General features: G+C 37.4%; 1 protein-coding gene across 1 annotated transcript; it reads right to left on the reverse strand.

Moving 5' to 3' along the window:
• Window positions 1–1,109: 1,109 nt before the first annotated feature.
• LOC127640256 (secretory carrier-associated membrane protein 2-like) lies at window positions 1,110–18,432 on the reverse strand. Its single transcript, XM_052122716.1, has 9 exons — window positions 18,292–18,432; window positions 11,801–11,878; window positions 11,327–11,401; window positions 10,532–10,646; window positions 9,625–9,753; window positions 8,067–8,226; window positions 6,763–6,864; window positions 4,682–4,799; window positions 1,110–3,225 (listed from the first exon to the last, which is right to left on the reverse strand). Exons 1-9 carry the CDS (start codon window positions 18,346–18,348, stop codon window positions 3,079–3,081), a joined length of 981 nt encoding a protein of 326 aa, XP_051978676.1. The 5' UTR covers window positions 18,349–18,432; the 3' UTR covers window positions 1,110–3,078.
• Between the last annotated feature and the right edge of the window lie 678 nt (window positions 18,433–19,110).

A 19,110-nucleotide genomic window follows, 5' to 3' on the forward strand; every position in this document is an offset into this window, starting at 1 on the left:
GTTCATCATTGAAAGGTAGCAAAATCTGAATTTTGAAGTGGCTGTTTTAAAAAAAAAAAAAGTATGTTAAAAATACTAAATAAGGACGTGGAAGTGTACATGCTTGATGAAAGAGAAAACCATTGTAGTCCTTCTTTAGCAACTTAATATGTCATTTATACCAGTGGCGTAGCCAGAAACGAGGCTTTTGGGTGTGCCAAGGGAAAATTTGTATGGGACTGTTACAGGGTTTTTAATTATTGTTGTGTCCCTACCCCTGTCCCCTCCCAGATTCAGGAAGGCAGGGATGTACGTCATGCCGGGGACTCCCGGGCCTGGGAGAACGAGGGAGGAATCTGACGGGGCGGAGGGCGGGCGTGTCATGATCCAGGCCCCTAATCAGGCTAATTAGCCTCCGAGAGGGATAAAGGCCGACTGGAGGCTTGATTAGCCTGATTCAGGGCCGGATGTGCAGCATCACAACCCGGCCCCACCCTCCGCCCCGTCACAGAATGGTTCAGAGTATATGTGCGACTGCAAATGTAAATAACCACAAATGAATACCAATGTTACATTAATTATTAAGTTTGTTACGAGGGTGCTTGTTATCTGAGAAGGCCTCTGTTACACATTGGGTATTATTATAGTCATTGCAATCGATGATGCATTGAAGATTGAGCATTATATCAATGGATTTTTACACCACTGCATGCTATTAATCGCCAAAAAGTTTTTTCATTTGGTTGTGCAAGATGACGTTTTGGGTGGCATGTGCACACCCTTGCCTACGCCACTGAACAAAGTATTTTAAATATGTTTATCACAGACATTATTTACTCATATATGCAAAAACCCCAAATGCTAATGTTCTTCCAGGATTTTGGACTACAACCTGACAGCTCTAAATTACTACAGTAAGTGGTTATTTTTGTAAGGGTGACAATGTAAAATGTATACTTAATTTAAAAAAAACACTTATATAACTGAATTGAAATATGCTGATATACAGCAACAATACACTGTATAATTTGCTTCAAAAAGAAGGCAAAGTGACTTTAAATGATGAGAATTATCCATTTTGGATGAACTACTCCTTTATTCACCTTTGTCACCTCAAACTCGTATGATTTACACAAACAAAGATATTGTCCATCTGATGCAAGTGAATGGTGACTAAATATTCATGCTCCAAAAAGCACATAAAGGTAATCTATAAGACTTTTTCTTCAATATAAATCTTGATATTAACAGTCTGCTTGGCCATCATGATTTCAAGCTCAACTACACTTCCTAGCGGCATTATCTCTCTGCGCATGCGTCAAGCACTAGTAGCTTGAAATCATGATAATGCTTATAGACAGCAATGGCAAGATCTACAGGGAGAAAAAAAGTTATATTTTGGTCTGTTCTCACCCAAAACCGATTAGATTGCTTCGGAAGACACTGATTAAACCACTGGAGTCTTCTTTCTTTGTCCTTTTTTGAAGCTTTTATTATTATACAATTACGATTTTTGGCTACACTGGCTCCTGTACTAGTTAGTTAGTAGCTTCTAGTTCCTGTGCACTAGTGGCGCTCATAGTGAATCACTATGTGATTCCTCCCTCGACTCCATTGCTGCGTTCAAAATACAATGTAATACATTTGCCGTGTTATAAAATTACATTATAAAAAATATAGTGTCGCCGTTTTTAGTGAACTACTCCACAACACTGTGTGACCTCAGGATGGATATATGTGTGTGATTTCTGTTTGGAATGTACTTATGGTGCTCTCACATCATGTCGGAATTACCGTAAATACGATCATTTGTTAAAAAGTGTTCACGTCTTCCTAGAGCTTGTAATAGAGCGCACGTTTCGCGGGTTTTATTGGACGCGGTTCTCTGATTGGTGGAGCTTTCTCTGATGTATCATGGGTAATGTAGTTGTTTACAGTGAATTCCGCGATCAAACACGATTATAAATAAAATGAAGTTGAGATAACGCAGACGGATGGCTTTAACGGAAGCATATACCATCAATGAACAACCTCGGAGCTCACGGTAGGTCTGTCTTTAAAGGTTTATAAGTTATCGTTGAAAATCAATTTGTCTATGGAATAAATGAATGGGATTTTTACTTCCGGAACCAGACTTGCGAACTATTACAGTAATTCCGGTATGACGTGAACGCACCGTAGACCATGTGTCATCCAAACGTGTAAGAGCACTTTTTATTTATATATATATACCACAAAATTGTTAATCAAAAAATTTAATTGCTCAACTTGTTCAGTTAAGTACTCATACTGCTTATATCAATTTTACAGTTATTTTTGACAACATTCTGTAACCCTTTTTAACCGTCATTGGCTTGTCCCTTGTGTAAGGTGCAACGATTTGTCAACATACATTTCAGGACTGAGAATATGAAGACAATATAAGAACTGCAAACCATTTTACAGGATTGCTTTGAAGTGCTAAGAGTTTCCCAAATGGCTAAAAAAAACAATCATGAACGCAAATCTTGCAATACAACTTAAACTATTTTGATTTAAATGTTTACAATAGCTTAAAACCCTTATGTCATATAAGTAAAAGGACAAAGCTCTATAAAAATTTTAAATAACTTCATCAAACATTTATGCTGCATGAAAAAATCCAATATAAACAAATGAACCTTTAGTACTTATATTATAGCAGAAATGCAATCAACATCTAAACCGTTACTTAAACATGCATTTAAACATAGACTTCATTATCAAGGGAATTGCAAAGGGTTTAATATCCCTCATGGTCATTAAGGACATAGATCGCTCCTGTACCACCATGGACTATGACTTTATATACAGCGTAACCAAGCTCAAAATGTATACAGGAAACCATTACTGTGTACATTTAAATATACAAACACATTTCAACTTCATACCTTCTGTTTCAAAAAAATAAAAGAACAACAAACATTTGAAAACTAGCACCTCATTAGTCCAAAGGCCAAATTAAGACCAAGAACCAAAGCAGGTGAACAAGGGCAACGTTTGGGTTCCGTGTGGACCACCAGGCCGATGGAGAGGAGGCTCTGCGGAGGAGATGTGGGATTCTGGTGGTGCTTTCTGGGTCTAGTTCCTCTGGGTGGCGGCGGTGGCAGCGGTGGTGGCCGCATTGGCTGCAGCGCTCTGGAAGGTGCTGTTTGTGAGGACGCCCTGGGAGAATTCCTGCTGTGCCTTCTGGAAGCTGGCACCGGTGTGACGGTAGTGAGAATGAACCTGGAAATAAACAACAGTGATACGGCTCTCAGACTCTTTACCATATATAAACCCATTTTATTTAGAGATTGACCGATACGATACTGATTATTTTTGTGTTTAAGTGTCTAATAACAGATATGCATAACTGCATTTTAATTCTGGTTTTATTTGACAACTTTATATTTTTTAACCTCTGGTGAACGGTTTTACAACACTAATATTGCATCCAGTCAACAAATAATTCATTTGACTAGTTTTAGTTGCAATATAAACTTGTTCGAAGACCCTTATTTATTCTTATGAATAACTATCATCCCTGGAGTCGTGAGTTTGAATCCAGGGTGTGCTGAGTGACTCCAGCCGGGTCTCCTAAGCAACCAAATTGGCCTGGTTGCTAGGGGGGGATAGAGTCACATGGGGTAACCTCCTCGTGGTCGCTATAATGTGGTTCTCGCTATCGGTGGGACGCGTGGTGCATGGATGCCGTGGAGAATAGCGTGAAGCCTCCACGAGCACTACGTCTCCACGGTAACACACTCAACAAGTCACGTGATAAGACGCGCAGATTGACGGTCTCAGACGTGGAGGCAACTGAGATTCGTCCTCCGCCACCCGGATTGAGGCGAGTCACTACACCACCACGAGGACTTAGAGAGTATTGGGCATTCCAAATTGCCGGCGGGGGGCGGGGTGTAAATAAATAAATATTTAAAAAGTCTTTTGTGTCCAACTTTATTGGTAAACCCAAAGTATGATAATCGATTTAGTGGAAATGTGTAAATATCGGTTAAAGATATCGCTCTAATTTTATTCCCCAAAAAAATTTAAAATAAATCACCCAAAATCAGTTAAAAAAAAACAAAACTGAAGCCTGATCTCCCTTGGGCCTAATACTGACTCGCAGATTAATAGTGACCTAAAATATATTTTTTAATTATTATAATAAAACAATTTAATAAATTACATTGAAAAATATATATTTAAAAAAATAATGATAATTGTTTCTTTAATAAACATGTATTAAATGTACAATAAGGTTTTATGTGTTAACATTAGTCAACATAGCATTAATAATTAACTATTCATCTACATTTATAATGTGCATTGATGTGTTCATTTATCATACTATTGTTATCCTATTGTTTATTTTTTGTTAATAATAATAATAATTTTGAAATGTCATAATTAATTCACTCAATCTGATGCATGCACATTTTAATATAAAAAATTATATACGTTCATGTTAACTAATGTAGTTAACCAATGTTATCAAATAAAAACGTATTTAAAGTATTGCCAAAAATGTTTAACGACTTTACAATGTTGATGTATAAAACATGAACCAATATTAATGAGGGATGTAAATGTATTGTTCATTGTTACTTAACGCATGTTATCAAATACAACCTTATTGTAGTGTTATCAAAAATGCATGACAGGAAGTGATTAATGCATTTGCGTTAGAGTTACTTACCATTTTGAATAAGACAACCGACATCACAGCACACACAGTGAAGAAAGCCGCCACCACCATCATAATGGCGCCAACCGCCTTATCTGAGCCAATTGCATTTATAGCAGCAATCCAGCCGCTGTGAGTAAAGAGACCGCCATTAAACCACGTTCAAATATGCTTCTAAATGAAGTGTTACTTAAAAGGCATTTTAAGTGCATTACTGTTTTTGTTTGTAATTATTTCAGCAATTATTTTCTGTGGTAATTGACAATATGTGCACAGATGCAGTCATTAAATTGAAGTTTTATTTAACCTGGAATATTTGAGTAATTGTGTATATCAGGAAAGGTAGGCATCACCTGCTTCAAAAGGGAAAATATAAAGAAAGAAATGGGGTTTAAAGTGAAAGAGGACATACTTTAAACAGGAAGCAAGAGTATTAAAGGAAGTCCAGCAGCAGAGAACCGTTAGTGCAGGAAGAGAGACTCGTTAAAGAGAGAGAAGAGAACTTAGCGTAAGAAAGCCATCTGTCACAGAGAAAACACACAAACACTCACTCTTGATGATTTAGTTTATGATTATGAGTAGTAAGAACAATTGAAGCAGGGGTTTTTGAATATGACTGCAGATTTTAAATTATTTTTAAAGGGACAGTTCACCCAAAAATGTAAAATGTTCTCATAATTTACTCACCCAAGACTTACTTTCTTCTCAGGAACACTTTTTAGAAGAATATTTCGGCTCTGTAGGTCCATACAATGCAAGTGAATGGTGATCAGCTCCAAAAAGCACATAAAAGGCAGCATAAAAGTAATCCATAAGACTCCAGTGGTTTAATCCATGCCTTCAGAAGTGATATGATAGGTGTGGGTGAGAAACAGATTAATATTCAAATCCACACTTCCACTTTTTTCTTATTTTGTTTTTCGCGATTCACATTCTTTGAACATATCGCCACCTATTGGGCACGGAGGAGAATTTATCGCAAAATATCACCTTTTTTTTTTATCTGTTTCTCACCCACACCTATCGTGTAGCTTCTGAAGACATGGATTAAACCACTGGAGTCGTATGGAATATTATTATGCTGCATTTATGTGTTTTTTGGAGCTTCAAAGTTTTGGTCACCATTCACTTGCATTGTATGGACCTACAGAGCTGAAATATTCTTCTAAAAATCTTCATTTGTGTTCCTGAGAAGAAAGTCACACACGTCTGGGATGGCATGAGACACATTTGGGTGAACTGTCCCTTTAAAGCTGCGTACACACTGCCAGCGACATCGCGCGCGACAGCGACTCCATCCCATTCATTTTCAATGAGAGCACAGCGACTTCCGGCGACACGAGCTGTCGCGACCGTTGGCGACTAGATGTGGGCGTGTCCAGCGACGCGACAAAGTTGAGACAAGTTCAACTTTATTCAAATGAAGAGCGACTAACGGAAGCGACAGCCAATAGGAGAGAAGACGGGAGAGCTCACGTGATCCTTCTCTCTCTCTTTCTCAGCTCCTGCAATAACGGAAAGATGGATGAAAGGCTAATTCTTGCTGTTAGCAATTTTCCAGTGCTCTATGATATGTCTCTTCCCATGTACAAGGACATTTTAAAGAAAAATACTGCATGGAAAGGTGTATCTGAGATTTTATGGACCCAGACAGACCGCCATTTGCATTTTCGCCGCAGATAAACAGCCGCTATGGCAAACAGCACTCCTTGTTTCTCGTTCATCTTTGATATAAAGCATTTTATGTACTGATTCCATTTATATTTAGTCTTTTCCCTCCAAAATGTTTGTTTTTAGCAGCAAGAAAAGAGATTCGCTGTCAAGAGCAATGGAATGACATCCGTGAATGTCATTTATAAACGTTACTAGTCAACCAGAAGTGGGAACGCCCACTAGCGACTTCACCACCAGCCACTGGCGACCTGCAGCGACAAAGTCTCTGGCAGTGTGTACGCAGCTTAAGTGTGAATATAAGAACTGACTGAGTTAGGTCTGAATATTAGTAGTGGAGAAAGGAAGATGTAGCTGTAATGAAATGTGAAAAAACTGCAGAAATCAGACGTACTGACTGATGTCTGTGTTATAACGCTCACCTGTTGCCCCATCGAGGGATGCCCACACACTGAATGATAGACACGCCGATTTGAGCGAAGAAAATAAAGAAAAAGAAAAAGAAATTGACGGAACTATCAGACCTGAAAGAGAACAAACAATCATTTCATTGACATGATTCATATCGAGCATAAATTATGCATAAACACATAATCATACACAACATTATGATTTCAGAGGTATCTCCTGAAACATTCAATGTCAGAAATGCCACAAATAGAAAATTATTAAATTATATTTAATTTATTACATTAAAATAGTTAAAACATTTTTTATTATATATTTTATTGTTTTTAATAAATGTACTTTCATTTTATGGATTTAGTTGGAAGAACAATGTATTTCCCTAAATGCTCTAATTTATCCCAAATTTGTCAATATATATTTTTTTATAATACATTTTATTAATTTGAAGTATTAATATAAAAGTTATCATAAAATAATATGGTGGACATGCAGTTGTACTCTACGGCAAAATTATAATATTTAAACATTTTTGAGAAATATGTCTAATTAATTGAAAATATATATTTTTTAATATTAGGGCATAAATAGGTATAATTTGTAATATATAATTAGTTTATTTTTTTATTGTTCATAAAAATGGCGGTGATGCAGAATTGATAGAAAAACACACAGTATGCAAAAAATTGAGAAAATATATATATATATTTTTAGATTTTCGAATAATGATATTCCCATTTCTTCAATAAGACAAAATGAAAATATAAAGAAAAATGTTCATATCCACATGTGCATTAGAGATCGACTGATTCGGATAACAGATAGTGAGAAAGGCCGATAAACGATGGGCGATAATTTTTAAAATAAATTTTTAGACTGTAACAAAAAATCCAATAATTTCCTTACTATGACGGGCACAAAGAATGAGTCCTATATTAATAAAATATCAGAAGCAGTTCATTGTTCATCCAAAATCCCCAAAATAACCATAAAAAAATTTTTGTATTTGGTGCATAAAACAAAAACAAGCCTGAAAAAACACTGAAGACTTTTATTTTGAAATGAAGAAACCATCGGCACCAATTAAGTGGTAAAACTGATATATCGGTCTACCTCTAATGTGCATGCATACATATAAACATAATACATATACAGCTGTATCACACATACATACAAATGAGTTATGATGATGAGTTATTGCATTGAAGCAACACTTCCTGTCAATCCAATTCAACTTCCTGTGGCATGTGCATTAAAAGGCAGATAATTCTGCACAACCCTGTGTAGTGCATACAACTTGTGTTCCAGAAGAGAGACTCACCTGAAGGCTTTATAGACGGGCCTGTACCAACAGAGGAATGAGCAGGGGGTGAACAGAATGAACCAGAGGATGGAGAGGCCGAAGTCCACCCCTGCATCTGTATTAGAGGTGAAATCTGCCAGACACGCCAGAACATTCAAGAACAGCGTCACACACTGCCCTAAACACAGACAGAGAATATTATATAAACCTCACGTCAAACAAGAGCAACAAATGACATCAAAATTCATCAAAAACATTCCAAATTGGGGAGAAAAAAAAAATATAATACAATAATAATAATAATAATCTCACGAAACCGGTTGAGAAAATGTCCTGGTCACACCAAACCCCAAAATCAATGCAAAAAAACATTAAAAAAAATAAATAAAAAAAAGGTATAAACAAAATAAAACACAAATTTAGGACCATTATGTTTTTTTGCATGGTGACATTATTTCTGGACATGTAAGCACACATTACCCCCAAATTCTCATTAACATAACACGCCTGGATGTTTTACTTTTATCATTCTCGATGTTTTCAATGACGATTCTCATTACTGTAACATTATACTGTTAAAAAAAGATGCTGTTGTACAATTATATTGAAGTACTACAATGACGCATACCTACTTAATTTAATACATTTTTTCCTACATTGCGGTAATGAGAATATCATCATGACCATTTTTGTTTTGTGTTGCGGGAATGAGAACTGGGCGGTAAAATGTGCATAACTGTCATAAACAATGTCAAAGTGTAAAAAATATTGAAGGAATATTCCAGGTTCAATACAAGTTAAGCTCAATTGACAGCATTTGTAGCATTTACGTTCATGCATTTGGCAGATGCTTTTATCCAAAGTGACTTACAGTGCACTTATTACAGGGACAATCCCCCCGGAGCAACCTGGAGTTAAGTGCCTTACTCAAGGACACAATGGTGGTGACTGTGGGGATCGAACCAGCAACCTTCTGATTACCAGTTATGTGCTTTAGCCCACTACGCCACCACCACTCCAATCTTGATTACCACAAAAATACTTTTTTTTCCAGTGAGGCACTTACAATGGAAGTCAAAGGGGCCAATCTGAAAACGTTAAAATACTCACTGTTGTAAAAGTATAACCACCAGATGTAAACAATATGTTAGAGTGATAAAATCACTTACTAACTGTTTCTGTGTCAAGTTATTTCCAAGTTTACAACTTTGTTGCCACAACGTTGTAATGTCAACAAACCCTTAAATGTAAAATATACAATTTAAACAACTTTACAGCTCAAATAATACTTGAGTTTTAACACAAGAATTAATGTAAGTGCTTTTATAAAATTGTAAGTTTCACATTTCTGCCATTAAACCCTCCAGAAATTGGCCCCATTGACTTCCATTGTAAGTGCCTCACTGGAACCTCACCGTAGTTTTTATAAAGAAAGGACGGACGAGTCTAAATGTTTTTTTGTGCTAATCAACATTACACCACAAATGCTGTCGACTGAGCTTAACTTGTATTGAACCCGGAATATAGAGTCGTATTTTTCATGTGTCTGAAAGTCGACGAGGTCTCTTAAACTCACACATCCATAGGTAATAGATCATTTTGCAGAGTCTCTGATGCTCTGGTGGGATCTCCTCGGAGAAGTCCTGGTAGAAGCATGGCTTGATGGGAAATATTTTGGGTAGAGGAGGCCAGTTGTTCTGCTTGCCTGAGGAGAGAAAGTTAGAGGTGAAACAAAAGTCTGTATCCCAACTCCCACAATCCTTAACAGGAACAAGCAACGAACAAACAGATTTTGTAATGCGCCATTTCTGCATTGATTTACGCAACTGCGGCAGTGTAGATGTGTATTTTTCTCTCCCCAATTTGGAAGTCCTAGTGGTGGCGTAGTGACTCGCCTCAATCCGGGTGGCGGAGGATGAATCTCCGTTGCCTCCGCGTCTGAGACCGTCAATCCGCGCATCTTATCACGTGGCTTGTTGAGCGCGTTACCGTGGAGACGTAGCGCATGTGGAGGCTTCACACTATTCTCCGCAGCATCCATGCACAACTCACCACACGCCCCACCGAGAGTGAACCACATTATAGCGACCACGAGGAGGTTACCCCATGTGACTCTACCCTCCCTAGCAACCGGGCCAATTTGGTTGCTTAGGAGACCTGACTGGAGTCACTCAGCACGCCCTGACTCCAGGTGTGATAGTCAGCCTCAATACTCACTGAGCTACCCAGGCACCTCTACATACTATTATATAAAAATAGTATGTGAACCGATATGTAGTGTATAAGTGGTATGCTTGGGTTAGTTATCATCTCAGTAAATAAATACAGTCAATTTACATTTTTAATCCAATTTTGTGTACAAATGTTCACATAATTCAGTTTGCAATATTTCAGTGATATCTGATAGGTAATAGTAATGTTTGAATGCCATTGAGAACACACCCTCAGTGTGTGTGTGTGTGTGTGTGTGTGTGTGTGTGTACCCGTAGGAGCTCCTCTGTTCTGTAGATCTTGTTCTCGTCGATCCAGTTCAGCTGCTTTCTTCTCCAGCTCCTCCTGCTGTCTGACCAGATTTGCGTGCGCAGCTGCAGCTGTAGCCTGCGCAGACAGACACAGGTCTGTTAAAAATATTTGAAAGGAATAGTTCACATAAAAATGACTTTCTTCTATGGAAGACAAAAGGTGAGTTTTTGAAGAATCTCCTGGCCGCTCTTTTTTATGCAATGAACGTGAATGGGGACTGAGGCTGTTAAGTTTGAAAATGTCAAAAAAGCACCATAAATGTAGTTCATATGATTTGTGTAATATATTCCAAGCATTCTAAAGCCATATGATAACTTTAAGGACCAGACTGCAATGTATGCATAAATGCTACTGTTAACAGCTGCGACCGGATCACTGAATCAGCTGTTTTGTGAACTGGATTAACAGAAAACATTGCTCTAACATGAACGCACGTGCCAAGGATAGTTTGTATGACTTTCAAGATTATCAGTTCATAATGATAAACCTATCGTATGGCTTCAGAAGACTTGCAATACACTACACGAGTGATTTGGACCAATTTGAGGGTGCTTTTTTTGTCATTTGACTAAAATTTCACAGACCCAGTCTCTGTTCTTATTCAGTATATGGAAAAAAGCAGCCATGAAATTCTTCGAAAATTATTCTTTGTGTTCCACAGCAGAAAGAATATCGAATGGGTTTGATTACGTTTTCATTTTTGGGTGAACTATCTCATATGCAGAGATTCAGTGTGTGTATTTGTGTGATCTGACCTGCGGACTGGGGTCAACTGACGGCTGCAGTACAGCAGATTGAGATGGAGTGGTTGATGCTGGGATGGTGGTTCCCTGTAGAGAAGCAAATCATGAAAATGGGGGTTTGTTGTTTGTTGTAGATGGTTACCAAACTAGATTGTGCAGCCTTAAAGCCCAGGGCACCCCCCCAGGCAGTCAAGGGCCCCCTGGTAGTCAAGGGACCCCTGGGCACTGGGCCCATTGGCCCGGTCGGTAATCCATACCTGATTACGTTATATTATTACAGACCAAACCAAAAACATTTATATCATTGGGATACAACAGTGAACCAGTTTGCAACAATCTTTCTCAATCTTCATGTAAATCTTGGGCTAAAATGATTTATAAAAGCAACCATTTTGGCTCTCAATTCTGACTGGATGAGCCAAATAGCCAATAAACGCTGGGTAGATGATGCTTGCAATACAGAGGTGTCGTGTCTGTTACACTTACAGAGTTGCCATCAGGAAACGGACTGAAATGTTCAATGTGATCAATTCCAGAATTAGTCACCTGAGTCACAGACGGATCCTGAAAGAGATTGAGTCATATATATTTACGTATTAGTATTATTGTTGTTCTTAATGAACAATAATGTTCAATAATAATGATTTACTAAATTACATTAAACAATTACTTATATTATGTGATATGACATAATATTGACATCAAGCAAAATGGGTACTGCAGTCCAAATATTGGCGGGAGATGTCTGCCCCGCCCCCTCCTCCCCAGACTCGAAGCTCACGCGGGATGCCAGGTTGAGGACACGCAACAGGAATGAGTATACTGACAGTGGCAAGCGACGAGCCTTACACTGTAAGTTGATCAGCTAATGTATATGTTTGCAATGTTTTTGTTTGCAAATGATAAATCAGCTCATGTGGGATTTGTATTACTCTGTGAATGTTAGCTAGATGTATTGCTGGCGTTCATGACTGCAGAGCGCTGTGTTTGCCCGCTAACATGTTTCAAATCTGGCAACCCAGACGGTGTCGATATACTATTGGAGAAATGGGCAGTGGGCGTGCATCACACAGGCCAAAACACAAACCGAATTTCCGGCCTGGAACGGACATTTCAAAGTACAATATACCGGCCGTAACATTGTTTTCGGAGAAGCCAGTATTTCAACTTAGCATCTTTCCTAAATCGTTTAGTAATATAAATATATTACATATTTCATCTTTCATTAGTATTATTATAATATATTGTTATTTATTATTAATTCATGAACTCCACCAAAACACTTAAATTTGACAGGGTTAAAAATAAGGTCTGATTTAATAATATTAAGTCAATTATTATTATAAATTGTTATTAAATGTTCTAAATTATTCATAATTAATAGATGATTATTTATTATCATTTCATAGAATCCACCAAAACACTAAAATTAGAATGTCTGATTAAAAAAAAATGTCTGATTTAATAATATTAAATTATTATAACAAAACACTACTAATTATTATCAATTATTAATAATTAATATAATATTTTTCCAGGGACTCCTCCAAACACTTAAATTGAACTATTGAGCATCTACATCTGAGGGTGTGTTCACACTTGTAGTTTGGTTCTCTTGATCCGGACCAAAAAAAGAAAATTATAAATTTAGTCCTGGTTCGCTTAACGTTCACACTGGCATTTTTAACACCGAACCTTACCATACAAAACAAAAGGCATAAAGATAACGTCACAACCTGATTGGACAGCTTTTATGATGTATATTTTTTGAGGGAACTTGCCGAACACGTGCTTGTTATGTTTATACATGTAAATCTGGTGGTATTTTCACCAGCTGAGAACAAATGAAGAGCTAATAAAAGGAGTCAAAACTGGGGCGGCTGTGGCTCAGGTGGTAGAGCGGGTCAGCCACTAATCGCAGGGTTGGCGCTTTGATTCCCGGCCCACACGACTCCACATAATCTAGTAATATTGTCCATTATCTTATGAATTAAAACCACATCAGTCAGATCCGAATGATCAGGTCGAATATGGATAAGATCACAGGATAATAAAACAGTTTGTCCAAAGTGCAAATAGATATACAGTATCTCATCTGCTGCAACTGATTAATATGAATCAGTGTTTGCAGAATTCATTCATCATGCCTTACATTAAATGAGACCGTCGGGGAACAACTGTAATATTTAACCAATGTGGGGCAAAAAGACAATGGACAGGATGAACTTCCTCTAAACGAGTCATATCAACACAAAGTATCATAATGTTTTCCCCAAGGTCCATTTTAGGGCAGTGGTGGCTCAGCGGTTAAGGCTCTGGGTTACTGACTGGTCGAGCGGTTCAAGCCCCAGCACCACCAAGATACCACTGTTGGGCCCTTGAGCAAGGCCCTTAACCCTATCTGCTCCAGGGGGTGTGGTTTCATGGCTGACCCTGCGCTCTGACCCCAGCTTAGTTGGGATATGTGAAAACAACTGCATTTCATTGGCTCTGTACCTGTACTCTGCACAATGACAATAAAGTTGAATCTTAATTTATAATATTTGATGAAGCATTTTGAGCCAAAATGAATAGACAAAGTGGACATTCTCAATTAGCATTTTAATGGACGAAGATTTGCATAGGGCCATGAGTGCAAGATGATGTCATCAATACTTTTAGCCCGCCCCCCCCCCAAAAAAAGGCTGTAAATTTGATCTCAAAGTTATTAGAGCTGCTCAGGTTGTAGTCTGTAGAAACCTGAAAGAGAATCACGTTTTAAAGCCGTGGGTTCCCTCGGGAATTTCTGTCAATCGGTTTTTAGGATAAATGAGGTAAAATGAGGTCTGTGGTTAACTCTACAGACTTGTAATGTTACACTAGACAATGTTGTTGGTTCAAGGATTTTATGAAATCCGCATTGGGAAAAATGAATGGCAAAAATCCTTCCGGAACCATGACGGCTGAAAAAATGGTCGGGCACTTCCACGCTCTAAAAACATAGAATATATATAATATATAAACATAGAATATCAAAGAGCATATTAAAATAACCAATAACCAAGTTTAATGGTGTCTTTGCCTCTGCTCTTATTCCCACAGACTTCAAACAACAGAAAGAGACGTCTGAATCCACTATGAGAAACCCTGCAGATGTTCTCCTTTTGCATGTGAATGTGGATTAATAAGGTTATAAAATCAACATTTCCCAACAGTTTAATTCAAGTGTACCACCTGAAGGCAGGGACTCACTAAAATGTATTTAAAATATACTTTTGAAGAATTCCATGCAAGTTTACATTGATAATCTGAATCAGATCTCAGAGGATAAAATCAAGTGTGCTGCACAAGCCCTCAAAAGTGAAGCCAAAACGTCTCGATCGCCCCCCGGTGGCTGGTCCTAGTATAGGTCATAAACCCCGCCTCCCCATGTTATCCAACGGGACGTGAGACCAACTAAACAATGAAATTACACTTCACATATCTTTTTTCCAAAGATAGAAACAACAGTAAATGACAGAAACTATCACGTTGATGTAATTTCAAGTGTTTGTCTTCAAAATAAGTTTGTTTTTAGTTATTTGATGCTATAAAAACGGTGCTGTGACATCATGATTGACAGCTGTGATTGACAGGTTCTCTGAGCAAAGTAGTCACTGAAGCACCAACTGACTTTTTTTCGGGATCTTCGGAGGACTGAGGAGATTGGAGCTTTAAATGTAATATCTAAATTTCTATAATTAATTATTTCACACCGTCATAAGTCAAAAGTGCAGGAGCGTGTGCTTGCGATTGATTCAGCGAGAGTGAGGGCGGGGCCTTGATTTCGCGGCTTTACTTCCTGCTCACTACTGTGCAGGTCTGGTCCCGAAATCGCAACTGCGCAGACTCAAGTCCCAAGATGTCAGTGCCACATCGGGACACTGGCGGCTTCAGTTCTCACCAATGGAAAAGAGCGAAGGGGCGTCGGCCATCTTTTTTTACAGTCTATGGATTAAACCAATACAAAGATCAAGTGTCCTTCAACCTCAGCTCGGATATCTAAACCTTTTCCTACAGACTCCTTATCGGCAAATCAAACTACGGTACAACTGGTGTATTAACACCTTAGGTAAATACCATGCTGCCACATCCACGTGAGATCTACACAGCATCCATAACTCCAATAATGCAGCAAAACATTTATCCATGTCTATCAAATCTAGTTTCCCTATAGACAGTCTAAGGGGGTTATAATAACAAACAAGTAATCAAATAACAAGTACAACACGTTTCTAAATTTCCTTTCGAGTGCGGAGGAAGAATTCTCTGAGGAATGTTTGCTTTGTCCACAATTCAATACTCTGCTGTTAGTGGTGGAGTAAATAGATCAAAACTACTCCGACAATAAAAAGACAAAAATACGCCAGACTCCAAAGACGTTGCGATGCTACAGTAGTGCAAATGCAAGCCATGTGTCTGCATGTCAAAGCAGCAGGTACACCTGCGATATCATGTAACACTTTACAATAACTTTAATTAGCATTACTGCAACATATAAGGTTGAATAAATAATTAGTCGAGGTTCATTACAATAGTCAGAAATGTCATAAAACTCAGATTCATATATTAGAATAATCATGACAGTAATTGCTGTCCTGCAGTGTTTTATATTTTAATAGCAGCTTTTATAACTATTGAATACATTTAACAGCCCATTTCAATTGAGATGCAGCAAGAGATATAAACTGGAAATAAACAACTAATATTTTTATAATTATATATATATATATATATATATATATATATATATATACACACACACACACACACACACACACGTAAATATAAAACTTGAATTATAATATAATAATTGGGCGGCTGTGGCTCAGGTGGTAGAGCAGGTCGGCTGCTAATCCTGGCCCACATGTCTCCACATGCCGAAGTGTTCTTGGGCAAGACACTGAACCCCAAGTTGCTCCCAATGGCAGGCTAGCACCTTACATAGCAGCTCTGCTGTCATTGGTGTGTGAGTGTGTGTGTGTGAATGTGTGAATGAGACGCAGTGTAAAGCGCTTTGGTATCCTCTAAGGTTAAAAAAAGCACTATATAAGTGTAGACCATTTACCATACAGGTATATATATATATATATAAAACTTGAATTATAATATAATAATTCACCAATGTGGCATTCAACTGATCACAGAGTATATTCAGGACATTACTGATGTGAAACAGCATCATCACTATTTGAATAAAGTCATTTTTGATCAACTCTAGACAGCAGCATCACTCCAACATCTCATCCTTGAGTAATCATGATAAATTGATCATTTGATACTAGAAAGTCACTCGCCATTATATCAAACACAGCTGAATCTATTTGGTTCATTAAATGAAGCTGAACATTGTCTTTGTGTTTGTTTTTGAGTTGTCACAGTGTGCAATAGACTGACGTGTCTTAAGGTCAATATTAGGTCAAAAATGGCAAAAAAAAAAGAAACCGCTTTGTCTCGAAACTCATGAGTCAATCATTGTTTTGAGGAATGAAGGTGATACAATGCTTGAAATTGCCACCCAAAAAAAAACTGCAGATTTCATCCAAAGGTGTAACTACATTCTTCAAAGACAAAGCACAACTGTCTCTAACAAGGACAGAAAGAGATGTGGAAGACCAGATGTGCAACTAAACAAGAGGGTAAGTCCATCAGAGTCTCTAGTGTGAGAAATAGACACCTCACATGTCCTCCGCTGACAGCTTCATTGAATTCTACCCGCTCAACACCAGTTTCATGTACAACAGTAAAGAGAAGACTCAGGGGTGCAGCATTATGGGAAGAATTGCAAAGAAAAGCCACTTTTGAAACAGAAAACAAAAAGAAAAGTTTAGAGTGGGCAAAGAAACACAGACATTGGACAACAGATAATTGGAAAAGAGTGTTACGGATCTGAACCCCATTGAGCAATTGTGGGATCAGCTAGACTGTAAGGTGCGTGAGAAGTGCCCGACAAGACAGTCACATCTATGGCAAGTGCTACAGGAAGTGTGGGGTGAAAGGTCAAGTGCTACAGGAAGTGTGGGGTCAAAGGTCACCAGAGTATCTGGACAAACTGACAGCTGGAATAACAAGATCTGCAAAGCTGTCATTGCTGCACGTGGAGGATTTATTGATGAGAACTCTTTGAAGTAGTTTAAGAAGTTCTGAACATTTTTGTCAAATTGTAATAGTAATTTATCACGTTATTAATGTCCTGACTATACATTGTGATCAGTTGAATGCCACTTTGGTGAATAAAAGTACCAATTTCTTTCCATAAGAGCAAAATCTGAACATTATTCCAAACATATATATATATATATATATATATATACACATAAATACTATTTACATATATATTTATGTTTGCATATATTTTAACCTAAATCCTTGATGCTGAAATAGAAGTATCCACATATGTAAATTAACTCATCATGTTTGTTACATGTTGCTAGAAACATATAGTGCAATAATAATGTGAACTCTGTATGTCTTGCAAATGTATTTAGAAACAAGAGGCTTTGCTGATGCAGTTTAACTTGTGCCATGTGGCCAGTTGTGTAGAAAGGAGTTGATGTGCAAAGGAAATGCAGAGGCGATCAAAGCCGCAGAGTCACTGGGTTACAGGCAGGAAACATTAAGAATTAGATTAACACAGTTACATTGTTATAGAGTTACATTGTTGGGCTGTTATGGGGTTTCACTGATACATTGTGACATTAAAGAGTCAATAGAGCACGAGAGGAGTGGCGCTTTGGCCTTCAGTGACTGACACCAAGCCTGCGCAGTTCCACACCCTTTTTCAGAGAAAAATAATGCACTATAATACTGGATCAGAGATCATGACACCGCATCAGCCGAGCCGAATCGATATGGCCCGAAACTCGCTGTCTGTCAAAACACAAAACTTCACACGCGCCACATACATTTCAACCCAAACAGTTCGGAAGGGCTTCTCAAGAGGACTGCTCGTGGCTTACCTGGAAGGGATTGACGTCGACTGGGTTTTCGAAAGGGTTTGTGTCGAATCCCGACATTTTGAAGGGGTTTTATCCGCCTTTACAGTCCAAACTAATCGTGAGCGGTACTAGTGCTGCGATCTCTTCTGTTTCCCGCGACACTTCCGCGGTACGTGCGTAACGCGCATGTGCAGGAGATCTCGTTGGGACGTCATCTCAATCGTAGGATGATTTTATAAATTTAGTTATTTATTTATTTATTTGTTAAAAAGAGAGTGGATATTTTATCATCATTAATCATTTAATTTTTCTTGATAAACTGCATATTCACCGAAGCGAATTCAGTAATCAAATGCCTTTATTGTTTCCATTATTTTTATTATTATTATTATTATAATAACTTTTGGAAAATTGCCAACTAATACATCATATTTTGTACCATACCACCTGGTGCTGTGCTTTCCTTTTTTCTTTCATAATGTACATTGTTTGATATGGAGGGCCAGATTACTCAAAATTAATTCATGAAATAAATATTTAAATTTTAAAATGAATCATTAAATACATATAGTGAATTAATTACATGCTAAATTAAGTAATTAAATAAATATTTAAATTTTAAAATAAATCATTAAATACATATAGTGAATTAATTACATGCAAACTTAAATAAGATAATACATATTTACATTTTAAAATAAATCATTAAATAAATATAGTGAATTAATTACATAAATTAAGTAATTAAATAAATAATATTTTTTTTATAAATCATTAAATACATATATTTAATTAATTACATGCTAAATTAAATATTTAAATTAAAAAACATATAATTAA

This window comes from Xyrauchen texanus, chromosome 49, assembly GCF_025860055.1.
Source record: "Xyrauchen texanus isolate HMW12.3.18 chromosome 49, RBS_HiC_50CHRs, whole genome shotgun sequence".
Taxonomy (NCBI): domain Eukaryota; kingdom Metazoa; phylum Chordata; class Actinopteri; order Cypriniformes; family Catostomidae; genus Xyrauchen; species Xyrauchen texanus.